The 27,306-nt window shown below is 36.6% G+C and overlaps 1 protein-coding gene across 6 annotated transcripts in view; it reads left to right on the top strand.

Annotated features, from left to right (window-relative positions):
- Nucleotides 1-27,306, top strand: part of LOC108698703 (echinoderm microtubule-associated protein-like 5) — a 100,445-nt gene that overhangs the window by 36,538 nt on the left and 36,601 nt on the right. For all 6 annotated transcript variants that reach the window (XR_005963420.1, XR_005963421.1, XM_041573009.1 and 3 more), the window contains exons 2-11: nucleotides 1,755-1,914; nucleotides 2,397-2,495; nucleotides 5,878-5,946; nucleotides 16,472-16,657; nucleotides 16,787-16,922; nucleotides 19,754-19,955; nucleotides 23,542-23,679; nucleotides 24,360-24,616; nucleotides 24,799-25,011; nucleotides 26,845-27,012. Coding sequence is in view for 4 of the 6 variants with exons in the window: in XM_041573009.1 (XP_041428943.1) it covers nucleotides 1,755-1,914; nucleotides 2,397-2,495; nucleotides 5,878-5,946; nucleotides 16,472-16,657; nucleotides 16,787-16,922; nucleotides 19,754-19,955; nucleotides 23,542-23,679; nucleotides 24,360-24,616; nucleotides 24,799-25,011; nucleotides 26,845-27,012 (1,628 nt within the window). In the remaining 2 variants the exon portion in view is untranslated. The remainder of the gene's footprint in view (nucleotides 1-1,754; nucleotides 1,915-2,396; nucleotides 2,496-5,877; nucleotides 5,947-16,471; nucleotides 16,658-16,786; nucleotides 16,923-19,753; nucleotides 19,956-23,541; nucleotides 23,680-24,359; nucleotides 24,617-24,798; nucleotides 25,012-26,844; nucleotides 27,013-27,306) is intronic.

Genomic DNA, 27,306 nt, shown 5'->3' with positions numbered 1-27,306 from the left:
GTCCTACTCTCTAAATGACATCCCCTTATAATAAGATTCTGTTAAAGTCTAATTAGCTAAACAATGAATTATATTTACCATTTGGTGGTCAGGCCTCTCCTTTCTAAAAAAGTAAAAAAAATACTGTGGCTAGGGATTTAAAAAAGTAGGTTCAGAGAACTTGGACTTCTATATTAACTTATGTTTTATTGCTTTTTAATTACTGTATGCTGTTGGTATTTTGAATCATTAAAAATCAGTTCTAACACCACTGAATAAAGGTAAACACCCCCCCCCCCGGCCCCAGAATAATTGAAGAAGACTTAAAGTATTAAGAGCTGAGATAATTTTTGTAAAAAAAAAACTAAGTGCAAGGGATGTTATGGTGCAATATACTTATTGTTTAAAAAAAAAAAAGGAAGCGTTTGAGCTACACTAATGGAAAGAACAATATAAATATAGCCTACAGGGACATACTTATTTAGTGACTGTTGGTGGCACTCAGCTTGGCCAGACCAACGGCATAGCTGTTTACATAGCAATGCCTCTTACCTGTTATAGCTCAAAATTGCCAACAGGCTAGATACCTAACTCAACTTTAGTATTTATTTTCTGTTATTTATATAGCACTGAAATTATGCAACATTCACACCAGTTCCTGCTCACAATATTTGGGTCTATTACATTCACACACACTATAGTCGATTTTATCAAGAATCAGTTGCTTGCATCTATTTTCATTTTTTCTGTCTTCTATTCTAGATTCTTGGTTGTTAGCTGTCACTACCAACAACGGCAGATCTAGTGCATAGCTGTAATCGTGCTCTTGCAGTAGCATGAATGCCAAGGACATTTTCAGGACAGGCTTCCCCCACAAGAATGAAAAGAGTGTCCTGTGTGTGTGTATTTGCGTGTGTGTGTGTGTGTATGCGTGTGTGTGTATGCATGTGTGTGTATGCTTGTGAGAGGGAGCATATTTGCCTATAACTGCAAACAATGTCATTAGCTATAAAAACACAGCATCTTACACTTTTAGTAATTGCTGGTTTAGCATTGCTGAGATACTAGTGTGTACAACACAGTATATCCCCCCCCTCATATATATATATATATATATATATATATATATATATATATATATATATATATATATATATATATAATATCACTGCTTAAACATAGAAATATAGCACACAACTACTTAACTAAAACAAGTCTTCTAGACAGCCTTCTGCATTAGTTTCCAGTTCAAAAGTGATTTGATTTGGCTGCAGTATGTCTGAAAACGCCTTGCAGTTCTATTAAAAAAGATTACTGGACATGCTTTGAAGGCAAAAAACAATCATTATTTTTATTGTGTTGGTTTTAAAGTTCTTCCTAGAACACATGGGTTAATCAATAATGATTAATGACTATTCTTTAGCAGCTAGCTTTTGTTTAGTGAATCACCAAACTAGTCAACCATTCTTGTCTTCTCACATCTAACTTGCAAATGACTGACTATACAACTTGACTGACTTGTCCTTGACTTAGGCTGAACCTCTCTGATTTTGTGCCTTGAGAATTTTTTTTCATTGTAATTTTGCAATACAATTAACTTAAATGGAAAAATGGAACTAGTGTTAAATAAAATATTAATCTTTTCTTACAACGCTAGTTTTTGTATGGTGCATTGTAGTTGTATAAAAAGGTCATATTTTGCTCTTGAACAATATCTGTCCAATAAACTTTGGATGGGACCTCACATTTACAACAGGTTTTCTTTACCTCCATAGCTTAGCACTGCACCCAGAGCGAGTTTTGGTGGCAACAGGACAAGTTGGGAAGGAGCCATATATTTGTGTGTGGGACTCATACACTGTGCAGACTGTATCTTTACTGAAGGATGTTCACACGCACGGGATAGCATGTTTGGCATTTGATCTGGATGGGCAGGTAATTCAATTACATTAATTGGTATGTTCGTATTGGTCAATAGACGCAGCCAATCCAAAGGGCTAAGCGCCAAATCTAATATTAAAGCTTGGGTCCTGAGACACTGGTAAAAACTCAGTGGGTCACTAAGTGGAGTTATGGTTAAATGTATGGTAACCCAATGATCAACACAGATGTATGTTGAAATAATGCTATCATTAATGATAAACACTTCATAAAATGATTGTTTAGTGCTGTCTTCTACATGGTTTTAAATAGATTTTATTCTTGATTATTGATGGAGCAACATCCCCATTAGATGGGTCATAAATCAATATGTAAATAAACAAAAGTTGCATGTAAAACAAATCTGAATCTTAGAGGACTATACATTTATAATAACATGCAGACAAATTCTATACTGTATCTGGTTGTGAAATGTGTGCTGATTCTTATGTTGTTTTCTCCTTCTGCCTCAATTTGGACCTGCCCATCATCTCTAGCGTTTGGTCTCTGTTGGACTTGATGCCAAGAATACAATCTGTGTGTGGGACTGGAAAAAAGGGAAGATGCTTTCTATGGCTCCTGGTCACACTGATAGGGTAAACACTATTGTCTTATACTCTTGTTTCATTTTATGAAAGCTTCTACTGGTGAGGTTCTATCAAATGGACTGTGTTGAACCTTTAGTTTAGCAATCTGCTGAATTATACATGTGATTATGCATACTCTTGACCTATTACACATGTAATGGGTGTTAGTCAGTTCAAGCAGCCTTTGTCATTTTTATACAAAGCAAAATTATTAAAAAACAAATATAATATAAAATATATGCTTTATGTATTTTCGAATGCAAATATGTAATGTAAATAGGTATATTGGAATCATACGTTTTCTTGTGCTTTATTTTATCTAGCCTATAAGGAGGTGTTACTAACTTAGTTTTCAGTATCAGGTCATCTCTTGTTCTCTAATATGGCTGGAACTTTCTTCACTCTCAAATCTGTCCTCTAGCATCAAAGGCCTCTAGCAGAATGAGGGCATGGCCAGCTGGATGGGCCCTGTAACTGTATTCCAGGCAAAGAATCAGTATCAGTAAGAGAGTCATGTCCGTTCCTTGCTCCTTAAACCCTCTCTGTTGTGTGGACCTCTTAATAATGCTTATCATTCTGTATGGGAAGCCCTCTTTCTGTTTACTCGGCTGATCTTTGAGCTTGGTAGCAGGTTTATTAAATGAAGACCCCATGGGACAGATTTACTCGAGGGTGAACATTCACCAGCAACTGCTTCACACCCATCGCTACACTCCTCCAGGTGAAAATTTGCTCAGACAACGCCAGTTCACTGGAATGCAGAGTTTCGTCATGGGCACCGAACGCTGGCGACGCTTCGCTAGCGTAACTTCAGCAATGCGAGCAATTGAAAGCGACAATGTGCTAGCGTTCATTTCTGCCTAGCGCAAATTCGTTATAGGTCTTGCGCTCAACAAATTTAAAGTTGAATGGACGTATATGTTGCAGCAAATACATTACATTACACAAGTCCAGGGAACCTTAATAAAGGCAATAGAGTTGCTATAATGCCCTACACATGAGCCCACTGTATAGTTGATTTTCCATAAGTTAGAAAATGTATGGGGGAACCTGGTTACCCAAAAACAATTTAAGGACTTTTGCAGGCTATCACTCCGAAAAAAGGAAAAGACGCCAGCATTTTTTGGACTTAGAGGCTTTTTCCACTAAAAAATATGATGTAAGTAACAGAAGATTTATGCATTCCAGTGCACTTCGCCTGGTCTGAGCTGGCAAAAGCAAGTATGTCGAAAGAGGTAACGTTCAGTAAAATTCGCATTTCATCCATAGTAAATCTGCCCCCAAATCTCAAGCCCTGCCCTCAGACTTAAATGCAGAGCATTCATGGATATAGGTCTTTAAGATAGCATGTTAGCATCCAACCTTTCAGACATCTTGTGTAAAATCAGTCTCATCACCCTTCTATTGACTGTAGTCAGTGTGTAATAAACCAACTGCAAATTTGACTTCATTCCAACTACTTAAGCAACTGTCTTGCACCATTAGAAGTCTGTTTAGAAGTTTATTAGCCATCACATCTTGCTCTTAAATGTTGTTGCACAGAATACCCATTTTACTTACATCAGGATTGACAAACAAGAATTCAAGCAGCCCTTATTATTATAGTCATTCATCTCCTACCTGGGTTATGTTTCCTCTGAGCACTTTGCTATCATATTTGTCCGGTTTAACAGGTATCCCCTGTGCCACCTTAGGTGAGAGCACATGCAGTAAAGAACTTTGTTGCTCATGTTTTTCAATAGGTGCAGGGGAATCTGACGGTGCGGTGGCTCAGAGTAAACGTACCCTGCACTGATGAGAAAAAAATACACAAAAAATAGAGTTGTATTGGGATGTCATATTTGCTCCTGTATGAACTAATGCAGTTTTGCAGGTCAGTAGGTGGAAGGCAGTGCTGAGATGAGTTTATACTGCTAAAGGTAAAGTTGATAATATGAGGACTGGTGTGAGGATAAAACAAAGGCCAAAAATATAAATACACTTTTCTTTACTAATGGTTGACTCACATTTAGTAAGAAAACTATAACACTATTGCAGATTTCTATTCTGAATATATCAGCCCTATGCAGGATTAAGGTGTCACTTGCAAGCTGCTTGGTGTGTATAATATTCCTGAGCACATGTGCCCAAATCACAGGATTTTGTAAAAAGACTTTTATCATGAGTTGTGCTTTCCATCACCAGGCAATCCACAGCCTCCCTGTTGGGAAGCCGCTCCAAGAACTGTGCCACAGAGATAAAATGCCCTTTTCTCCTTATACTTATCTGATTTAAATGTTAAAGGCATTCTCCTTATATGTTTCTGATTTAAATCTTAAAGGAATTTGAAGCCTGAGCAAATTTCAGATGATAAAATAAGCATTTTATTTGTATTTATTGGAAACTTTAAAAAATGTAAATGTATTTACTGTCTGAGAAGCAACAGTGCTCCAAGTTTCCTATTTTTTGTTTAATTTACTGACTATTTTTTCTTTTAAAGGTGTTTTCTTAAAAAAAAACTAGTTTGTCAAAATCCATGTTTTTGGGGTGCTATGAATAGAGTATGATAGAAAGATGCCTAACACGTATTAAAGGAACATTAACACCAACAAATAAAAGTGTTTTAAAGTAATGCAAATATCATGTAGTGTTGCCCTGAGCTTACCCACATATACTTGTATCCAAAGCACATAATCTTCCCCTTTTTATGTTTCTAATTTTAACAAAGCATTGCTACTTTTATTGATACAAATAAACAATGTTTTTAGCAGTGATAATGATGACGACCAACAGGGGTTGCCATAGACTATCTGTATAAAATGCACATGTACGATTCATTTTGCAAGCCTATGACTAAAGGAGTGTGTTCCCGAAACGCATAAGGCCATGTATTTCTGCAGTATCTTGCAATAAAAACCTGCCTTTCACCGGAGTGCCGTCCTCCTGTACGTTTATCATATGTTGGCAGTGGGGACGTTGCAGACTGAGCACCCGGGAACATAGGGGAGCAGCTGGGGGGTGGTGAGTTTGGAGCATCCAAATTGGTTTCGGTGATTAATTTGGTATGGTTATTTCTCACTGGTGTAATACAAGCCACTATTACTCTGTTTATGGAACTCAGAGACAGAGTGTGAGGCAACATCATTACTGCAATAAGGTGGGTGCCACTTGAAATTCAGGCAACCTTGCTTGTAGTGCTTGTCTGTGGTCTGCACAAAATAATTTTTACTTGCAAGGTTGAAAGGTAAGTGAGCTAACCCTCGCCCAGTAGGAGGCCAGTGATGATGTGTTTGGCTGTTAAACACTGTGTGAAATCCCATTTGTCCATAGCCATAAATCTTAATGTAAACAAAGCATTAGCCTTGACATAGTACTGTAATTAGTTTCATTCTTTTATTTTGCTTCATTGCAGATATTTGATATCTCCTGGGACCTCTACCAACCTAATAAACTTGTGAGCTGTGGTGTGAAGCACATTAAGGTAGTTACAAGCCTAATATTTTATATTTTCTCACGTGGATAAAAAATATATTATAAGCAAATTCTAACCTAACTTCCTTTTAAAAAAATATCTATTGGACTTACAAATCATTCAAAAAATGGAGTAGCCCCTCTTACAGCATTTAATTACAGCATTAATTTTTCTCTTATCTTTATTGCTTATTTCTAGCATTAACTTCAATTGTCATTTTGTACCAACTTGACTAGGGAAACCCTACTTGTAGTTAACTGACTGTATGTAGTCATCATTTCTCCCTTATTAGGAAACATTTGGAGTGTTAAATTTTACATTTAAATATTCATATATCTTGTTTCTACTTATTTGTGCTTAGCACATAGGAATGTCCTTTTGACATAGTTGGATGGTATCTATAGAAAAATATTGGGGTTATTTTTGTTACTGATACGTGTGAAGTTCCCGTTACCAAATATTTTTTTGCTGGCTGCTCCCAAATAAGTTAGACTGCACTCTCTGGGTTACGTGCAGAAACCAATCACATGTTTGATTTTAAACACATGGCCAGTAAATAGTGCCTGTTGATTGGTTGCTTTAGGTGATTAGACTTGTAGGAAATGCCTTTTATTACATAACCCTGGACAAGCTTTTTGTAAGGTTGACATTAAATTGTGGTGATTTACCACACTATTGGAGAATGGAAATATCCGGTCAGTTATAATCAGGAAGGCAAGCTCTCCACTTGAATTGTTGAATGTATCTGCGCTCTCTTTCAATGAACATAAAACTACAGCCATTCCCATGAATACCGCACTCCCTGTGCTTGGAGGTGCTGTACATACGTGCACCCACTTCATGAACCCAACCCATCCTAATGCTCCTCATTTAGACATGCAAACTAGGGAGCAGACAAAAGCAGGCTGCAACAGTGCCCCGTAACATACTCTCTGCCCTATCTTAGGTAGTAAAGATAGGGCTGCCCTTTATCCACCGACGCTGCACTCTGCACCTAGTGCTAGAGCTTTGCACATTTTTACATCCCTTAGAGCTCTTGATGGAGGGGGTAGCATGTACATCAGCCAGGACAACATTTGCAACAACTCCATAACTTTTTTCACTTGAAATGTGGAAGCAGAGTGACTTTACTTTCTTTAGCAGAACTATTCTGGTAGTTGCAATCTGAGGTTTCCCCCCATCCAAAGGGTACTGATTATACAGAAAGTATATTTCCCTATTAGGGTTCACTTATATCAGTTGGCACATTGTCTTACAGTTTTCCTCTGTTTATACTGTATGTGACATTGAAGTTGTTGGACATAGAGGTAATATCCCATTCTTTAGACTTCTTTACCAGACATATTTGTTTGATTCCATCTGATTGGTTTCCTTATAAAATATTGATTAACTGGTTTGACTGCCACATTTGTATAAAAGTATTTTTCTGATGTTGCTTGTAGAATGATGCTAGCTTCTTAGACCTGGTCTGAGCTGTAGTATTTTACTACTAACAGACTAAAGGTCCCCATATACGCAAAGATATTTCTTTGGTGAACAACCAATTTTAGCGAAATCCGACCAATCCGTCAAATTATCGTGAAGTTAGTGGGAATCGAACGATCGTACATCTTACGATTTTTCGTCCATCTGTCAGAAAATAGGCCAGGTTAAAAAAAATGTATCGGTCCCAGTGCAATCTCTCTGTGTTTGCAGGACCAAGCAGGCAGCTACCCTTCAGTTTTGCTGGCAATATCGCCTGAAATGGTCTTTTTAGTTGATGGGCAAATCGCACATTGAAACGAACGTTTTGATATAATCGTGGTCTCACGATAACGGAAAGATCTTTTAAATATCTTTACATCTATGGCCAGCTTTAGGCTTGAGACAATTATAGTAGTAATTGACTACTTCAAGCAGCTACCTCTGGTGCTCACTAGGCCACAAGTACAGGCAGATATAAATTTAATAATGTTACAAGGTATTAATATACTGTACAAGGTATAAACTTATATAAACTTTTTCCATAGACACATTGTAATAAAGGTGTCTTTTCTTCATAATGTAATGAAGACACACAAGAAGTACAGAATTCATTGGTCTTCACAAGCATAACATGCAAGCTCTCTGTCTGGAATGTTGTTGTATGAATTAAACGGGTATTTTATAGAATTCCTAGTTCTAAACAACTTTTCAATTGGCCTTTTTTTTCTTTTTTATAGTTTTTGAATTATTTGCCTTCTTCTTCTGAAAATTCTTCTCATAAATGCTTTTTAAGGCTACACATGTTTTGTTATTGCTACTTTTTATTACTAACATTTTATTTTCTGGCCCTCTACTATTCATATTCCAGCCTCTTATTCAAATCAATGCATGGTTGCTAGGAGTTTTTGCAAACTGGAGAGCTGCTGAACAAAAAGCTAAATAACTTAAAAACCACAAATAAAAAATGGAAACCAACTGCAAATTGTCTCAGAATATCACTTTCTACATCACACTTGGGGGCAGATTTATCAAGGGTCGTATTTCAACGTAAAAAACCATCAAATTGGCCAAATTCGATAGCCGAACTTTTCTTTTTGAATTTTTTGCCCGTTTTCGGTCTAAGTAAAATCGTTCGATCAATCGTAGCGATCGTTTGAATCGATTGATTCGAACGATTTAATCGATCGATCGAACGAACGATTTTAAAAAAAAAAACCTTCGACTTTTTAAAACTGCTGTAGGTTCTAGGAGGTCCCCATAGGCTAACATAGCAATTCGGCAGGTTTAAAGTGACGAAGTGTCGAAGTCAAAGTTTTTTAAAGAGACAGTACTTCGTTTTTCGAAAGGTCGAATATTCGAAGTATTTTCTAATCAAAGTTGAAGTTGAATTTGGCCTATTCGATGGTCGAAGTACCCAAAAAATACTTCGAAATTCGAAGTTTTTTAATTTGAAAATTCACTTCGACCTTTGATAAATCTGCCCCTAAAAGTTAATTCAAAGGTGAACAACCTGCTTAAACCATAAGAAAAACAAAGGTAAAGCATGCGTGTCATTAAAAATTCAAAGGTGATCTAAGGCAGCAGATGGGGAAGGAATCTCAAATAATTTCAGCAGAGAATCGAAAGGTTATTTCAAACAAAACACTGGAAGTATTATCTCTCATGTAAAAAAAAAATATTATCCTCAACCAAAGGTGTGGACGTAACAGTAGTTTTTTTTTTAAAATTGCTCCCTGCGAGCTCCAGGTGCAAGTGGGCATGTCGTACAAAGCGCATGCGCAAAATGAGCAAGTCGCAGCATTCGCTCATTTGCGCATGTGTGTGCCCCAACATGACCTCTTGTATCAGGAGCTCCCTCCAGGTGCAGTTGGCCTAACGCTGGCAGGGCAAATTAAAAAACTACTGTTACTGCCAACCAGAGTGCGGGCTCTGCTAGAATGGGGGAAAGGTTATGAAATATATGAATGTCCTATCCCAAATAAGATAAAACCTTCATATAAAAGGAACTACAAGTAAAGTAAGGCTTAGTTAGGGTTATTTTTATGGTACATATTTCACTATGTTTTAAGCTAGTTAGCAAAGAAATATGTTTGAGGGATAGGGAGGACACTGTGGTATCCTTTATTTACTTAAAAGATAGGAAAAGGGGCTTTGCCGGCTAGAGCTGGCCCATTTACTTGGCCAAAGTGTTAGGGTTTTGTCCTAATAAGCTGTTTGTATAATAGGCACTCCTTAACTTGCTGAAACAAGTAACTCCTCATTTTTTTCAGTTAATTTGACCTTGCTCACTACCAATTTGCTTCAGAATCAGTTTTCTTAATGGGCTGTGCAGCAATTTTTTTTTTCATTTTTCTTGGTCTCCCAAGAAACACATTTGTTAAATGTACAAGTAATGTGATATTACTTTACAGTATTGTTAAATCATATTAGCATGTATGTTATTAACAGGGATCTGTAGTTAAACAGTAAATGAATGTCCACAGGATATCTTGTCTGATTCTTGTAGACTTTTTCTTAAGTTGGGGTTTCACAACATCCTGGCCTTGAGAACCATTATAGGAGATACGTATATGAGAATATTATAATACATGCATTTATTTATAACTGTCTATAATATTATTGAGGGCTACTGTTACTGAAGAGGCACAGCCAGGCTCCCACAGTGGGAAGGTGGATGAGCTGACTGCATGCACTTGAATAACATTTTACTGCCCTGTATAACACTGAATTATTTAGCTGATTAAATGAATTATTTACAGAATGATTAATATTTAAATCCAAACTAAGACTTGATGTCCCCAAGACTTCATCAGCAACAGGTTTCTTATTAATATCAAACTGGCATGAAGGACTTTATATGTATAGTAGTCACAATTTTCTTAACATGACAGACAAATGTAAGCAAACCATGTATCTAACTGAATAGGCAAATCCTTCTCAGTACTGTATTGGATTGATTCATACTGACAGAACTAATCTATTATAGTGCATATATTTTATCTACCTGCCCAGAGTTACTTACCTTGATACTCAGATGCAATATAACATAGGTGTAATTACAGTGTGCTGCTCTTTAAGGCGGGGGATTGGATAAGATAATATATACTTTATATTCACTAGAGGGATAATTACCTGTTTGTTACTAAAGTTCAGGGGATAGTTGAGAGGGTATAGGATTATATTTCATCTCAGTCATTCACCTAAAGCTGAGTTGGAACTTGCTTGTGCACCATAATTTCTCGTTCATGCAGTGTAGTTCCCGAGAGTCTTCTAAATGGCATTTTCCTCAAGACATTCAGTAGTGAATAGAAGCTGCCATTGTAGAACTTACTGCAAATATGTTGGTAGAATATGCAAATCCTCTTACCTTATTCACAGCTGCTTTTTTTAAGCATAAGCCTACAAATACAAAGATATCTAGTAAAATATTCAGAATATTCTTCTGCTTTGCTATATTGTGAGAGCTGTATAATGTTCTCTTCCTGAAGTAGTTGTACTGTCAGATACCATATTTAATAACAAGAAAGGGTTGAATGACTTTTTACTAAATAAGGCAAATTGTATGCCAGGTCTGTTATCAAGCGGGGTAGTGGTTAGTCCAATCCAGCAGTGCAGGGAATCAAAATAGATAGGCTAATATACTGCTGTAAATATCAATTATGTTTACAAATATCTGTAAAAGCACTGAAACATTTTATTAAGGTTTACTCAAAATTTGCTTAGAATTACTTTTTCATTCATTCATTGATTCATTCATTGATTCATTCTATTTTATAATGCAAAAAAGTGTGATGGAGTTTGTAATTCCCATTAATAAATTGATAAAAATAAGAAACATGTATCTTACAAGCTGCAGCTTCAGATCCACTCTGTAGAGATGCGGTTTTCACTATAGTTTGCTTCTATTGCATCATGAACCTAAGTAGGACATATTTTGCTTATGCAGTGGCTGTCTGACACTGGCACCCTAATAGAGACCGATCGGCTGCTGAATCCCTCACAAATCCACAGTTCAGTAATAGGTTTCGTGTTGCAGAATTCCAAAACATCATTAGCAGAGACAGTAGGAATTGAGAGAAGCAGTGAAGAGAAGTATTATTCAGATAAGGCAAGGGGTAAACTAGGTTGAAATGGAGATTGTTTGTGCCATATATCTTGGAAGGATATTTTGTAAGATTTAAACGTGTTCTTGTACTGTGACAGAGTTTAAGTAACATTTAGCATAATGTAGAACACATTGATTTTCAAAGGCAATTTGCTAATGGTCTCTTTTTTTCAACCATAAATCAGATTAATAATGGGTCTAGATTCTTGTTTTTTTAATTTTGTCCTATTCATCTTCCAGACTGTCACTAAAACTATAGTCTAGTTGCCAGTGGAATTATATCTGGCATTGCTATAGGAACTGTGATGGGATGCACCCAATCCACTATTTTTGGAATCAGCTGAACCCCAAATCCTTCATGAAAGATTCAGCACAATACTGAACCAAATACTAATTTGCATATGCAAATAAGGGGCAGGAGGGTTGAAAGAGAACCATGTACGCAGCAGCTTTTGTGTGACAAAAAGTCACGTGAATTTAAGAATTTGGTCGGCTAGGCTGAAAAAGGCTGAATACTGGCCAAATACTGAAACGAATCCCGGATTTGGTGCATCGCTAATATGAGCTGATCTTTATCTAAAAAAATAAAAGGCTGTAGCTGTGGAAGTGAGGGGTTTATTTATTCAGAGTGATTCTCAGTGGATTGACAATTTGGTTGACTATGCCCTTTGGGATCAGGAAATAGAATATGGCTTTAAAACAATAGGCGAAAAGTATGTTCAGCACAAGCCCTTTTCATTGAACCAATGCTGAAAAGGGGGATATACTGTAACTGTAATACACAGTAAAACATATATATCACCATGTCTTTTCTCCAGAATTACAGCATAATATTGGCTGCCCCTAAATGGCATTTGCTGAAATTTCAAGCTTGATGATTGATATGCATCACATTTTGTAAATCCTCTACAAGTTATATTCATGTTTTGTCAGTAATGAATTGTGAATTGCATAATTTCCAGCATTCTGTTATTGGCTTGCAATTTAATATGTGTAAGTCAGCTGTGTGTGTGTAGGCACAACACGTGAAGGAACCCTCGAGGTATCACCTCCTCAAGGCAGCAGTTAATACCAGGGTTCCCTTGTGTGCATGGGCCCTGTACTTTACACCTTACACAGAAAAGCAGAGGCAGCTGTGGTTTTTCTGGGCAGGTACATTTTTGGGCGTTGAGTTTGATATTGAATTCATCAAAGAGCCTTATATTAAAGGCCAACTTGTTGTTAGTTAAAAACATTTTTATTAAAAAAAAAAAAAAAAAAAAGGTTTGTTGCAGTTAGAGGCAAAAGTGAATTCCATAGTGACAGTGCTCTCACTGAGGTTTTCTATAGTGCAGTCTCAGCTGTTCTTTTCCTTGGAGGAAGATTTGTGGACACTAATCCATTTAGCTTTTAGTCAACTAGGAAATGTCTCTTACTTAAAGTAATTAGAGCCCCTAGAAGCTTTATTACAGGGTTTTGATAAATTACCCCGAAGGACAAATTTTGTTAGGCCAACACAATTATAGGACGGATTTCCTTCCCCTGTGACATATGCAGTAAATGTTTATCATATGATATGTATCAGCCATTAGCAACAGAAAAGTGCATATGTATCATCAGGACATATATCATCAGGACATAGTAGCTAAATAGAAGGTTCAATATAGTAATATTCAGTGCTGGACTAAAATGCAGCATAGGCCCTGGTATTTCAGGTTTACAGAGACTCAAATGGCCCCCACAGGCTCCCCAAAAATTGGCTGTTTATGGCATCTTACATCAGCTCCTTTGGTTGGAATTTACAGATTTCGAGTTTTGGCCTAAGCATAGGAATGCAAGTTCAGAGCCACATTTCAAGCCTTATTTGTAACCATAATGCATCCTTATAATTGTATTGTATGTAGCGCTATGTGCTGTTATTTATGAAAGCCACACAAATTAGTTATAGATGGAAACTAGGCATAATAGATGGCACAAACCACATCCATGTAGGCTTCTTCTGGTAATGTGGATTTAAAAACTGAAAAATTACAATCGAAAGTACAAATACGCTTTATAAATAGGCACATATAAATGTTTCTCTCCATACTTATATCTTGCTCCATGCCCATCTGCTGTGTTCCATTCCCTCCCATTCGTCTGTCCAATTACTCTGTTATACTTCTAACTGTAGCAAACATTTCGTACATCTGTCATTTGACTAAATAATGATATCAATCTTGCAAAAGGGAGGATAGGTGAGGTACATTATTGAAGAAGAGCAACATAACTGGTCTGAGGTAAAGGGTAAATGGATGTGTTGGGAAAAAAAAACTAGAAAACTATTTGCTAGCATGACCAACTAGTTAATCTGATAATTATGTGACAGATTTGACAAACATTTTTGCAGTGCTTTTAAATTCATATAAAGAATCAGTGCTAGAGTAGTGAAAGTACTCTGTACCGTACTTCTAATATTTCTTCTAATATTTAAGAATAACTTAAATATTAGAAGACAGGCAATGTCTTCCAAAAGTAAAAGTGTGGTCCTGGTTGCCTGGACCGACAGCTACAGGCATAAGCACGACACTGGCAAAAATGAACATTTATGTTATAAAGAGGTTATAAATTGATATGTTGTTTTTTTATTGGATTAAAGTGAATGCTTTCTGGTCCTGTGTGCTGCTCATACTTTTGCTGCACATAGTATTACCCTGTTTATTACTGATGCACATATGAAAATGAATTCAGAGTGAATTCAGAGTGCGAGGGCAGGGTAAGAGAGAAGTAATTCCATTTATTGCAGGGGGCTGAAAGACAACAGGAACATTCAATTAATACATGGGAACTGGTGCATCAGTAAAAGTTCCTATATCATATATTTCTATACAAGAAATTCAGTATACAGGTAAAACAATACTGCACTGCTATACTATTCTGGCAATACATGTTATAAAATAGTAATCATATGAATATCAAACAGTTTGGTTTTTATACAGTAAAACAGTAAACTTTATATCTTGCATAAGGATCTGTAACCAGCATTAACTAATGTTAGGGTTGCGATCTGTTTGGTTTTGACCTGGACAGCCCGGTTTTGGGAACGGCACAATTTTCATTGACCGGCCCCACAACATCATCACCCCCGGAGTTAGCGGCAGGGAAAGGTGGCAACCCTAACTAATGTGCAACATGTGCACTGATTCCACAAGGTGTAACTGTCTGTGGCTGCTGTTGCTCACTGTGTGCTAAATGTGCTAAAGACAGTACAGAACTAGTTAACACTTATTTATATGTTTATAACCCATTAGGATAAGGATTACTATCTGAAAGACAACATGAATATTCTCTTAGGGCAGAGACATGCTCAGATTCAGGGAGATTAGTTGGCCAGTGACAAATCTCCTCTTCTTCGGGGCGACTAATCTCCCCAAACTGCCTCCTGCCGGCTATAATATAAATCGCCGACGGGATGGTAATCGGAGCACTTCGTTTTCCAACGTCGCCCAAAGTTGCCTCACGGTGGGAGATTAGTCGTCCCGAAGAAAAGACGATTTATCGCCAGGCGACTAAATCTCCCCGAATCGGAGTGTGTGTCTCTACCCTTAATCCTGCACATGGGAACTGGTGCATTGGGTAGAAGTTCCTACCTCAGCTTTGCACATTAGTTCCATCTTAAGTAGCAGAGCAGGAAAATATAGTCTTTCAGGAAACAAAATGTAAGTAAGTGCTGAATTTGTTCTATTGCACAAATTTTATTAGGGGGGTGCTTTTCTTTGTACCACTTACATTACTATTAAGGAATTGTGCAACTGCTTGGTACTGCAAATGGGGGATATGTTATGTTGCAAAAATTTTTTGGCTTAACTGAAGCGCTAGCCTAAACTAATACTAACAATGGTGTATAACACAGTGTTTGTTTGTATAGTTAAATTGATAATACAATGCTCAGAGAGCCACTGAGTTCTATGCACCTACATCCTACAATCTTACTTTAACATACCTGTTTTACAGAAGTTAAATGGACAACTAAAAAGGAAAAAAAAATAATTTCACAGCAAAATCTTAGGTGCCTGCAGGTCTGCAGGTAGAAAGTTCATGGCTCCACTGAAGCAATTTGCAGTCATTTGTTTGACAAGCACAGTTCTGAACTATTTGCAGCGTTTATACACATTATAACCATATCACAGGGCTGTGCAGTTAGGGGTTTAAAATGATTTTCAAGCTGACCCAGATCTGACAATGGCATCCTTCTATCTTTGAAATCCTCCTATCTGTCAGCTCAGTGCAACACAGACAGACCCATCACATGGCACACTACAGAGCACAAGGGGTTATGTAATAAAAGGTATGCAGTATGCTACACTTTGAATCACCTTTGTCCTATAGCAACTAATCAACAGATAGCATTTCTCAGTAGCCTTTTTAAAAAACAATCATCTCTGTGGTTGCTATGGGTTATTGCACCTGGACAAACCTTGTGCCTTTTATTACATATGGGAATTAGTGACCACTGCTCTAGATAAATATCAGATCTATGCTTAGTTTAAAAAAGTAACGTTAACAGCACAACTTAGGGATATTGGTGGAAGTATCCAAATTACTTTAAGGACTGCATACCTGCAGTGCCCTGTAGAAAAATAGTATTGCTCAGTATTTCTATGTAATCTGTGTGTTTGATACAGTATATACCCTTCTATAATATAGCTCTGTGACATATGTTGGTGCTTTATAAATAATAGCATAAGTAGAGACAAAATGGAATTTATTTAATCAACACCATGCTACAATAACAGTCTATAATAAAAAGAACCATATCATTTAATTTCTAGAACCAGAACAAAGATCTGCATTTTCAGCTTTTAGTCTCAGAACTTCTGTTAATGTATGTATTCAATGCAGCCTGATCTTTGGGTGATTATATATATCTGATTGTTGCCTTTGACAAAATTATGTTATTTGTTATTGTCACCAGTGATAGATTTACTTCCATCTGATTTTTTCCAGTTCTGGAGTATGTGTGGAAACTCGCTGACACCAAAACGTGGGGTGTTTGGGAAAACAGGAGACCTGCAGACCATTCTGTGCCTGGCCTGTGCGCGGGATGAAGTGACCTATTCTGGGGCATTAAATGGGGATATTTATGTTTGGAAGGGGCTGAACCTTGCTCGTACAATCCAAGGAGCTCATGCTGTAAGTTCTGCCTGTTCTGTGCTTTTTTGCCACTGAACATGAATATCTCAGTAATGACTGAAGTTCGCACATTCTCTACAAGGTATTGTAGAGAATATATGTATATATTGCCTTTACTTGGTTTTCTAGGCAGGAATCTTCAGCATGAATGCCTGTGAGGAGGGCTTTGCCACTGGAGGACGAGATGGCTGTGTACGTCTATGGGATTTAAATTTTAAACCAATTACTGTGATTGATCTCAGGGAAACAGACCAAGGATACAAAGGTAACATGCTTTTAGCCACTGACAAATTGTAAGTGGGTGTATTTACTTTGTATAAATTAGTTGAAGTAGATCAACATCAGTTCACTCCAAGGTTTGACAAAAACATTTAGCCATTGAATACCATTGAAAATTCTGCATTGTCTGCGAAAATAAACATAAAAAAATATGAAGCATTATATTTTATTTTTTAAGGAATGAATATGTACTCACTCATAAAAAACACTCACTGATTTACAGAGTAACATATTATGACACTTATACAAGAATATCAGTCAGTGGCATGGTAAGATCAATCTGTTACCGTGGAACACCAGTTGGTAGCTCAGTCACTAACACTGGTGGAGGAATCATTAAATCTGGTTTCACAATGAACTGTTAGACATAGGTGTACTCATATATAGTAAAGTGGCTTGCATGCATACAGTGGCTTTCCCTATAAAAGTGAGTGGAATGTGGTCACAGCACTAACAAATGAATCTGGCACTGACTTCAAAACAGAACAAGATGCTTTCCTGTGATGTAGTTTCCAACATTAATCCTGCAGCCATATCATGCTCAACATTTTAAATACAAAGCATATATATATATATATATATATATATATATATATATATATATATATATATATATATATATATATATATATAAATAAATGCAATGTGGCTATGTATGACGTCATGATTGCCGCCATTTTTGTATTGGGAGAGGCTTAAGGTATTTAAATGATCACTCACACACTTGTAATCTGTCCTTGATAAAGTCCCTAATGTGGGCCAAAAGGTTGGATGCACAAGTTTGATGAATAAATAATGTTGGTTCACTAATATTGGAATGCGGGTCCTTCTGTACTGTATACAGTATATATATATTTTATATATTTTTGCAGTTGGAGCAATAAAAACTATAGGTATTTCAGTTTCTGGTGGATACGTTTATTGCATAAGTAGGTTGGTAAGATTAAGGGCTAGTACACACGGGGAGATAGCGACGCGTTTGCGGTCGCGGCGACAAAGCGCCGCGACAGTCGCCGCGACCGGCGCAGGCGACAGTTTTGTATGGGCGCCTATGTAAAAACGCCTGTGCTAACCACACGAGGCGATGCGCTTTTCAACAGTCGCCTGAAAATGCCTCGCCAGGCTTTTTCAGGCGTCTGTTGAAAAGCGCATCGCCTCGTGTGGTTAGCACAGGCGTTTTTACATAGGCGCCCATACAAAACTGTCGCCTGCGCCGGTCGCGGCGACTGTCGCGGCGCTTTGTCGCCGCGACCGCAAACGCGTCGCTATCTCCCCGTGTGGACTAGCCCTTAAGTGAATTCGTGTAGCAATAGAAGTGACTGACCAACACAAAATACAAAAATAAGCACAGATAAAGTAGTCAGTAAGTTGGCACAGGCTGATCAGCAAATAGTACCAATGAATCTGTAAGTAGAACAGGTAGATCTGCCAGAATTACTCATTCATTTCTTGATACATAGTTAGGATATCCATGAAATATCTACAACATTACAGGGTGGCAACGATAACAGATTTCCAATCTAATGCTTATGAAGTTTATATTGCAGGATTATACTGAGGGTTAGACATGAGAAGTTCAGGTCATTAAAGCAGGGGGTAGAATAACAGATTGCTTTTCAGCTTCCTTTTTTAACAACCTCATTCGCATAAATCTCCTCTAATCTCCCCATGCTGCCTTCTTGCCAGGTAAAATATGAATGGCCGGCGGGATTGCTTCCCATTTCCGAAGTCGAAGTGAGGCTACTTCAGGCGACTTCGGTAATGCGAAGCGATTCCACCGGCGATTCGTATTTTAGCAGCCGTAAAGGAAGTACAGGGAGATTAGTCGCTGGGAGACTAATCTCCCCGTCTGCCACTAGTCTTAATCATGAACAGGTTTTGTTATTTCTTGAGCTAAACAGGGCACACAAAGAATCTAAAGCTACTCCATGTTTAGTGCTTGCAAGGTAGAGAATTAGATCAAGCAGTATACAACCCCCTCCCTTCATCTGTTTGTGCCTGTTTTGTAGGCAGGAGCTTTCAGCACCAGACATTGTGATGCCAAAATGTCCTAAACGGCCTGTATGCCACTGCCGTCCTTTTTGTACAACAGATTTTGTACACTAACACTGAAGGTCATTATCTGTAGAAATTGCTGCAATTATAATGTAATATTGCACAATTAAAAAAGATCTGTTTAATTTTTTAAAAAAAAACACATTTAATACATTATAATGATAATGGCATAGTATTTCCAGTCTCGCATATACATTTTGTATATGGAATCTCCAATATTTGTAGCAGTGAGCAGCTATTCCCTGCACAGCAGTTTAACTAGACCGGAATGGAGATGTATTTGCAGTTATGTTCCAGAAAGTGAAGGAAGATTACCCGTCTGAGTCTTTGAATCAAATCATATCTCTCAGCTGACCCAATTTTAGTTGTGCTGCAGATGGTGGAACAAACTAATAAACAACTGCGCCTGCAGACAAATATCACAGATTCCTGGCCTAATATACATGCCATATTTAACCAAATTGGTTCTGGAGGGATTTGCCCTGCAATAAAGTGATTGCTTTCTGACTCTTTCTGATGCTTCCTGTTTCCTGGAAAAGCAAAGATATGCACAGGCCTCCCAGATGTACCAGTGCATGGCTTGCATTACAATCTCAAGGTCTGAAAGGCAATAAATATCCTGTTATTCAGGGAAATCTCTGCTATTTCAAAATTATCAGAGGTTCTAACCTTTTTTTTATCTGCATAGTATTTTGGGGTCAAACAACTTACATGCCTGGTTTTCTCTATTTCTCTCGTAATAATTATTTCCTTATTTTCCAGGGTTATCAGTTAGAAGTGTATGCTGGAGAGGAGATCACATCCTGGTTGGGACACAGGACAGTGAAATCTTCGAGATTGTGGTGCATGAACGCAACAAACCCTTCCTGATAATGCAGGGCCACTGTGAAGGGGAACTTTGGGCTCTGGCTGTCCACCCTACAAAACCTCTGGCCATCACTGGGAGTGATGATCGATCAGTGAGGTCTGAATTGCTACAATTACCTATAGGGGGTTATTTATCGAAGGCCGAATGTTATAGTTTTTAATACCTTGAATGAACGCGAATGAACTCACAAATCATATAGTTTCTTATTTAAGCAAAAACTTGAGTGGAAATACTCGATTCTGGGAGTTCGAGTTGCAAAAAAACTCAAAACTCAAATTAATCGAGTTTTCTGCTGGAAAAAACTTGATTTGCACTAATTATTTGAGTTTTTGGGTAAACCATCCGAAAAAAACTTGAACATCATGCAGGCTGTTAACATCTTCAAATGGTTAAAGGGACTATTGCCATTGACTCCTACTTTACCTTTACATGTTTTAGATGGTGCACTTTTGGATTCAAGCTATTTCCAGGGTCGAGGTATAATAAATCTCAAAATATTTAAGGTTTTTTTTTAACCAAAAAGTTTTTAACTAAAAAGATCAACTCAAAATCAACTCGTATTTTCGTGGAAAACACAATTCAAACCTAAATAAATAACACCCTTAATAATACACATGCTGTATTATATCATATCTGTCTTTCTATGTTAGAAGATTGGCCATCTTGGAAATGGCACATACAAAATAGCCAAAACTTCTGCAAGCATAGTGGTACTGACAAAGAGCTGTTGTGTGTACCTGAACACAATAACCAAATCCTAACAAAAGTACAGTGAAGCACAATAGAACATTGGGGAAAGGGGTCACCAGTCCTTTCCATCTTCTTACATCACTGAGTTGTTTAGGAATAGTAAAAGTGTTATCCTAACTCCGCCACTCCTTCCCTTTCTCTATCACATAAAAGCTCCAACCCTAGGCCAGAACCATCTTTCTACAGTATTACACACAAATGGCTTACATATAATGCCGTGCTTTATAGGAGACCTTTAATCAAATGAAATTATAGACATCTGTATAGAACTAAATTATTGAACAGAAGCATCTATAAACTGCAGCTTGGTTGATGCAGAAGGACATAGTTTATAGTAGAGTTGCCAGTCACTATTATGCTTCAAGACTTAAAACTGCAGCTTAAGTTACCACTTAATGGTTTATTGGATTTCTCTCTTATTAGATTTGCTGTTGGTTGTTGTTTATCTGTCTGGCTGTCTGAGGATCTATCTATCTATCTATCTATCTATCTATCTATCTATCTATCTATCTATCTATCTATCTATTTATCTATTGGATATATGAATATATTTTTTGTATACTTGTTTAGATTTATTGGATAGATGATTTAATGAACAATGTATTGGGTTCTTATAGCATTTAGTAAAATCCTGTAAATTCATCACTTTCACTGCAGTTTTACATCTGCTGAGACAGGGCACACTATAGTGTATTTTCAGTTTATGCACTGTTCCAAGTAAAGGCTTTATAACGAATGAACTGAGAGCCTGAATGGGTTCATTAAAGAGCTGGCTCTGATCCATGTAAAGAGAAGGGGAATCAAGCAAGTCCAGGTTTCTGGATGTGCACTGTTTCAATTATCTTATCAAAATGTTGCATGAAACCACAATACATTAGCATTACTAATTCAATGAATGTTTTCTGCACACCATTATGTTTGGGACTAAAGCTTTTCTGTTGGATGTGAACCAAAAAAACAGGTTATTATAACTGACAGTGAAACATATTTACTGTCTGGTCTCAATTTATTCTTTATGCACTTTGGGCACACTGAGATTTGGGCACACTGAGATGTAAACACCACATGAGTCATACTCCAGGGCTAGGCAATCCAGTTGCTGCAGTTCAAATCCTATCATCTTCACCAAGATAATCTGTAAAAACGTATTTTTTAATAATGATCATGAAGTACACAGCCATACATTTCTAGTAGTACATGTATGGGATCCATTATCCAGAAACCGGTTGTCCTGAAAGCTTTGAATTATGGGAAGGTTGTCTCTCATATAGTCCATTTAAAGCAAATAAATCTAATTTTTAAAAGTTATTACATTTTTCTCTGTAATAATAAACAGTAGTTTGGACTTGATCCCAACTAAGCTATATTTCATCCTTATTGGAGGCAAAGCAATCCTGTTGGGGTTATTTAATGTTTAAATCATCTTTTAGTAGACAATGTAGATATGGAGATCCAAATTATATAAAGATCCTATATCTGGAAAACCCCAGTTCCCAAGCATTCTGGATAATAGGCCCCATACCTGTGTTACCAAATAAATGTGTGCAATATATATAAATATTTGTGCATGATCACTAAAACTGATTACTGAAGAAGGCATAGTCTAGACCAGAACTAAAACAATAACCAGTTTATAAGTATTTTCTACTTCATTTTCCTTAAAGGACCAGTAGCACCAAAAAATATAATTATTAAACTATATTTAGTTTTTAGTGGAAGCCCTACATTGTGTGTTTTATCATATCTGCAGTGTTTAGCATGTGTGCAATGGGAGCCTTATGATATACATATAGATTTAAATATATGACATATATTCATGGCCCTAAGTATCCAAAAGCTAGGTCTAGATGTAGCTATTCTTTAAATAAATATATATTTTGAAATAAATTATTTTACATTTTTGAAAGCACAGACTAATTAAACTTCATGTACAAAAATATTCGAGGTTTCTAATATATTCTGCGCTGCCACATTACTTGCATGACCATGATATTTCCTGTAGACAACTTTGACAGCAGCATACCTACAGTGGTCATTAATAGATGCTGCTGAAACTGTTGCTATTGATTTCAGAATCTTTATTTTGAGAAGGTTAGAGGAAAATTTAAAAAAAAATTGAGGTAGAAGGTACTGAATGGAAAGGAGAAACCATAATTAATTAATTTGATTATTCACTTTAATTATCCAAATTTAAAAAGTATCTCGCACTCTATATATTAAATCTCAATTCATTTACATTTCCAAATTCAAAGTTCGTAAATATCATAGAAAAAAACACATAAATATTGTATATATATAAATTCATATATATATTAATTCAAACAAAAAAAGAAACATTAGTGAAAAACACAAAAAAAACACAGATAATTAATTAACTAAATTGTCCAGAAATTTGATATTGTCCAAGCACTGTTTAACAGTGCTATAATTAATAAAATTTAATGAATTGAGATTTAATATACAGAGTGCGATTTTTGAGATACTTTTTTAAATTTGGATCATGTACACTTTAATCTCCTGCACCGCCATTAATTAGCTGGGGCGTGTGCACAGCCGTTTATATATTTATATTTGCTATTACTTTAATTATCCGAACAAATTTGTAGTGTATTTTATTCCACCAGAAACATAACAAATACATGTCTGGAATACTGTGTACACTTCATAGGTCTCATGTTTTTCACTGTGGCCACATTTTGAAAACCCGTATTGGTATTTTTTGTTGAACATTGCAAACCAGATGTCTGTGAATGGTTGAATGGGCCATTTAGGGTTCTTAGTCATTGAGATAATCCTTTTATTTTAGGTCATATACAGTGTAAGCTCTAATAATGGGAGTTCGGCTTAGCAAAGTCATGGTATCTTCTTCCAAACAATAAAGACATTCTTCTGTGTTCCACTGTTCAGAAGTCTCCTGTTTCATGTACTGCAGAATATGGAGCCTGATAGACCATGCCCTGATTGCTCGATGTAACATGGAGGAACCCATTCGCTGTGCTGCTGTTAGTACAGATGGCATCCATCTAGCCTTAGGAATGAAGGATGGATCTTTCACTGTGCTCCGAGTCAGGTGACGAATTAAAGTAAAAATAAAAACAAAAAATGTGAAATAAGAAAATCATGTTTGTCTTTGCTATATCTTGCAAAATAACTGTATTCACCTTATACATTTGTATTTTGTATATTGATCTTATCACTTTTATTGGATGATAATTTTGCCAAGTAAAAGTGTGAAACAATGTTAACTTATACCGATTCAGGACATTACAGTTCCTCTCAGGCAGAAGCCTAAGATGCCCTGCAACTTTATATACAACTCAAGATATAGACCAATACAAAATAAAAACAGAGAAACACAAAATTTTAGGTATTCAGCATGGACACAATATTTCTATTTTCGAAGTTACAATCTTGTACCTTTTCAGCGAATGTATCAGCCAGTTTGGCCCACTTTACTTGTAGCCAAAATAACAAATTATCTGCTTGTTTGGCAATGGGGCAACCCAACGGATAAGAGCATGTATCTTTAAGTACACATACAAAATATATTTTAAATATATTATTGTTTTAGAATGTTTTATGAAGGACATATAAGTAGATAAGAGTTTCAGTTGAAAAAAAGTCAAAACAACCTTTAAATATTGATGTTTCATGAACACATTCATTTATTAAATATAAACATTTTAATGCAGACTATTTTAAAGAAAATAGTTATTTTAAAAGTAATTTATAAATTATGATTTCTTTCAGAGACATGACAGAAGTTGTCCACATAAAAGATCGAAAGGAAGCCATCCATGAGCTGAAGTATTCCCCTGATGGTAGTTTACTTGCAGTTGGCTCCAATGACAGCTGCATAGATATTTATGGTGTTGTACAGAGGTACAAGAAGGTTGGAGAGTGCATGGGATCTGTGACCTTCATCACCCACATGGACTGGTCTTCAGACTCCAAATTTCTTCAAACCAATGATGGCAGTGGAAAAAGAATGTTCTACAGAATGCCTGGTAAATAAGAATATGGATCCCAACACAGAACCGTGAAGCTTTCCAGCTATGGTAGCATTAAAACAAATCTGTTCCCCTGATATAATATTGCAATTAACACTCACACCTTTCTTTGTTTCAAAATAGACACATTATGTAGTTTTAAGATTATTGTCCTCTTTCCGCATTGTGTATTTGTTTAGGAGGTAAAGAAGTACCCAATAAGGAAGAACTGAAAGGAGTTCAGTGGGCTAGATGGACATGTGTCTCTGGTTTGGAAGTAAATGGAATCTGGCCTAAATATTCAGAGAGTAACGATATCAGTTCAGTAGATGCCAATTACCCCGGGCAAGTTCTGGTGACAGCCGATGATTACGGGATCATAAAACTTTTCAGATATCCAACTCTAAAAAAAGGTACTACACAACTTTGATTGTATTTACTGATAATTGGACCCCTTCTAAAAAAACATATGCTCTGTAAGGCTACAAATGTATTGTTATTGCTAATTTTTATTACTCATCTTTCTATTCAGACCTCTCCTATTCATATTCCAGTTTCCTATTCAAATCAATGCATGGTTGCTAGGGTAATTTGAACCCTAGCTACTAGACTGTTTAAAATGCAAATTGAAGAGCTGCTGAAAAAAGCAAAATAACTAAAAAAAATGTAAAAAATTAAAACCTATTGCAAACTGTCTCAGAATATTACACTCTACATCATACTAAAAATAATCTCAAAGGTGAGCAACCCCTTTAAGTGAGCAGGGTATTTTGTCTTTTTGTCAAAACCTGTAAATATCTGAAGGTGTAATTATTTCCTTGTCTTCAACATTGATTATCTGACTTATTTTTGATAGAGGGATAGTTATTCTTTACTATTGATTGTGTAAAAAAAACCCAAGGGCCAAACTGTATAAGCAGGATAGGGTGGTACAGAGCCTTAAGTCATTGTTCTTAATCTTGAGAGTAATATAAATAAATAAATAAATAAATAAATAAGCCTTGTGTGCCATTGCTCCAAAGATAGAAAATGTTGACATTTTTGAGGAGATGTACCTAAAGGGTTCAAAGTTTGCCCAGGTGTAGTAGCCCAAAGCCACCAATCAACTGTTTGTTTCAAACTGGTGAAAAAGTAATTCTACCTACATATCGATTGATATAGCTTTTATTATATTATCCCATTATTGTTCAAGTTTTACTTTTTAGGTGCAACATTTGGATGGTGACTTTGATTTCCACAAGGGTCAGGGCTGCTGGCCACTTGGTTAGGAATAAGTCACTTAGGATGATTTAGGTACTGGGGAACAGGTAGTATACACAAGACAGGCACTGGAACATGGAAGACAGGCAAGGCAGGCAGGGTACAAAGCAGGTGGAACAAGTAGAGTGGACCTATGATCAGGCAAGGCACTGGTGACAATGTGGACTAAAAAGTATTTGATTTCCCTCTATATACTGTATGTTAAGTGCATGCAAGTTTTGTTGCACTAAATTAAGATGGATTTTTTGGGAAATGGAGGAAATGCTGTATTGTGGTTAAAAAAAAACAATAGTTTACACATTGCTCTTGTGTTCTTAAATGAGTCTCTCAAAATATTAAATGAATGTTCTTAGTAACCTAACACTTTGACCTCCTGTATAGTAGTAAGTAATAATCCTTTGCTGACACTTTTTTACTGATTCACATACTCTGCAGCTAAGGCCCACTGTTACCCAGTATTCCTGGAGAAAATCCTTTGGGGCCCATTTACTTAGCTCGAGTGAAGGAATAGAGGAAAAAAATTTCGAATGGTTTTTTTGGCTACTTCCACCTTCGACTTCGAATCGAACAATTCGAACTAAAAATCGTTCGACTATTCGACCATTCGATAGTCGAAGTACTGTCTCTATAAGAAAAAACTTCGACCCCCTAGTTCGCCACCTAAAAGTTACCGAAGTCAATGTTAGCCTATGGGCTAGCTTTTTGGTTGAACAAAAATCGTTCGATCGATGGATTAAAATCCTTCGAATCGAACGATTCAAAGGATTGAACGAATAGCGCTAAATCCTTTCGACTTCGATATTCAAAGTTGAAGGATTTTACTTTGACAGTCGAATATCGAGGGTTAATTAACACTAGATATTCGACCTTAAGTAAATTTGCCCCTTTGTGTTCTGTTTGTGCACAAGACGTAAAAACCTCTCAATACTTCATATTTTACTTATACCAATGATACATTTATCTGAACATAATCATTTTCTGTACAGGTGCAAAATTTAGAAAGTATTTGGGTCATTCAGCTCATGTGACAAATGTTCGATGGTCACATGACTACCAGTGGATCATTTCGGTTGGTGGAGCTGATCATTCTGTCTTCCAGTGGAAATTTATCCCTGATAGGAAACTGAAAGATGTTCTACACATAGCCCCACAAGGTGAGTGTGTGAATACATGGGTCCCCATTTCAACCTGCTAAGGGTATACACGTCCATGCAGAATCTTCTATAGATTTTGATGCTATATGATAATATTAAGGTATAACATTAAAGAATTTCTTGGGAGAATAACCTACCGTACAGCAAATGTGTTCAAGTATTATTTACTCTCTGAATGAATGTTGTGGAAAAACCTCCCATTAAAACAAACCTTGCTGATGCCAGTAAACCAGCACTAAAGTTACCATAGTTCTAAGAATTCAAATTCCTGTTTTGACTCTTCTTGTCCATTTT

The sequence above is a fragment of the Xenopus laevis genome, chromosome 8L (genome assembly GCF_017654675.1).
Source record: "Xenopus laevis strain J_2021 chromosome 8L, Xenopus_laevis_v10.1, whole genome shotgun sequence".
Classification (NCBI taxonomy): domain Eukaryota; kingdom Metazoa; phylum Chordata; class Amphibia; order Anura; family Pipidae; genus Xenopus; species Xenopus laevis.
Note: the sequence above shows the minus strand (reverse complement) of the source record. Positions and strands in the feature narration are given on the sequence as shown.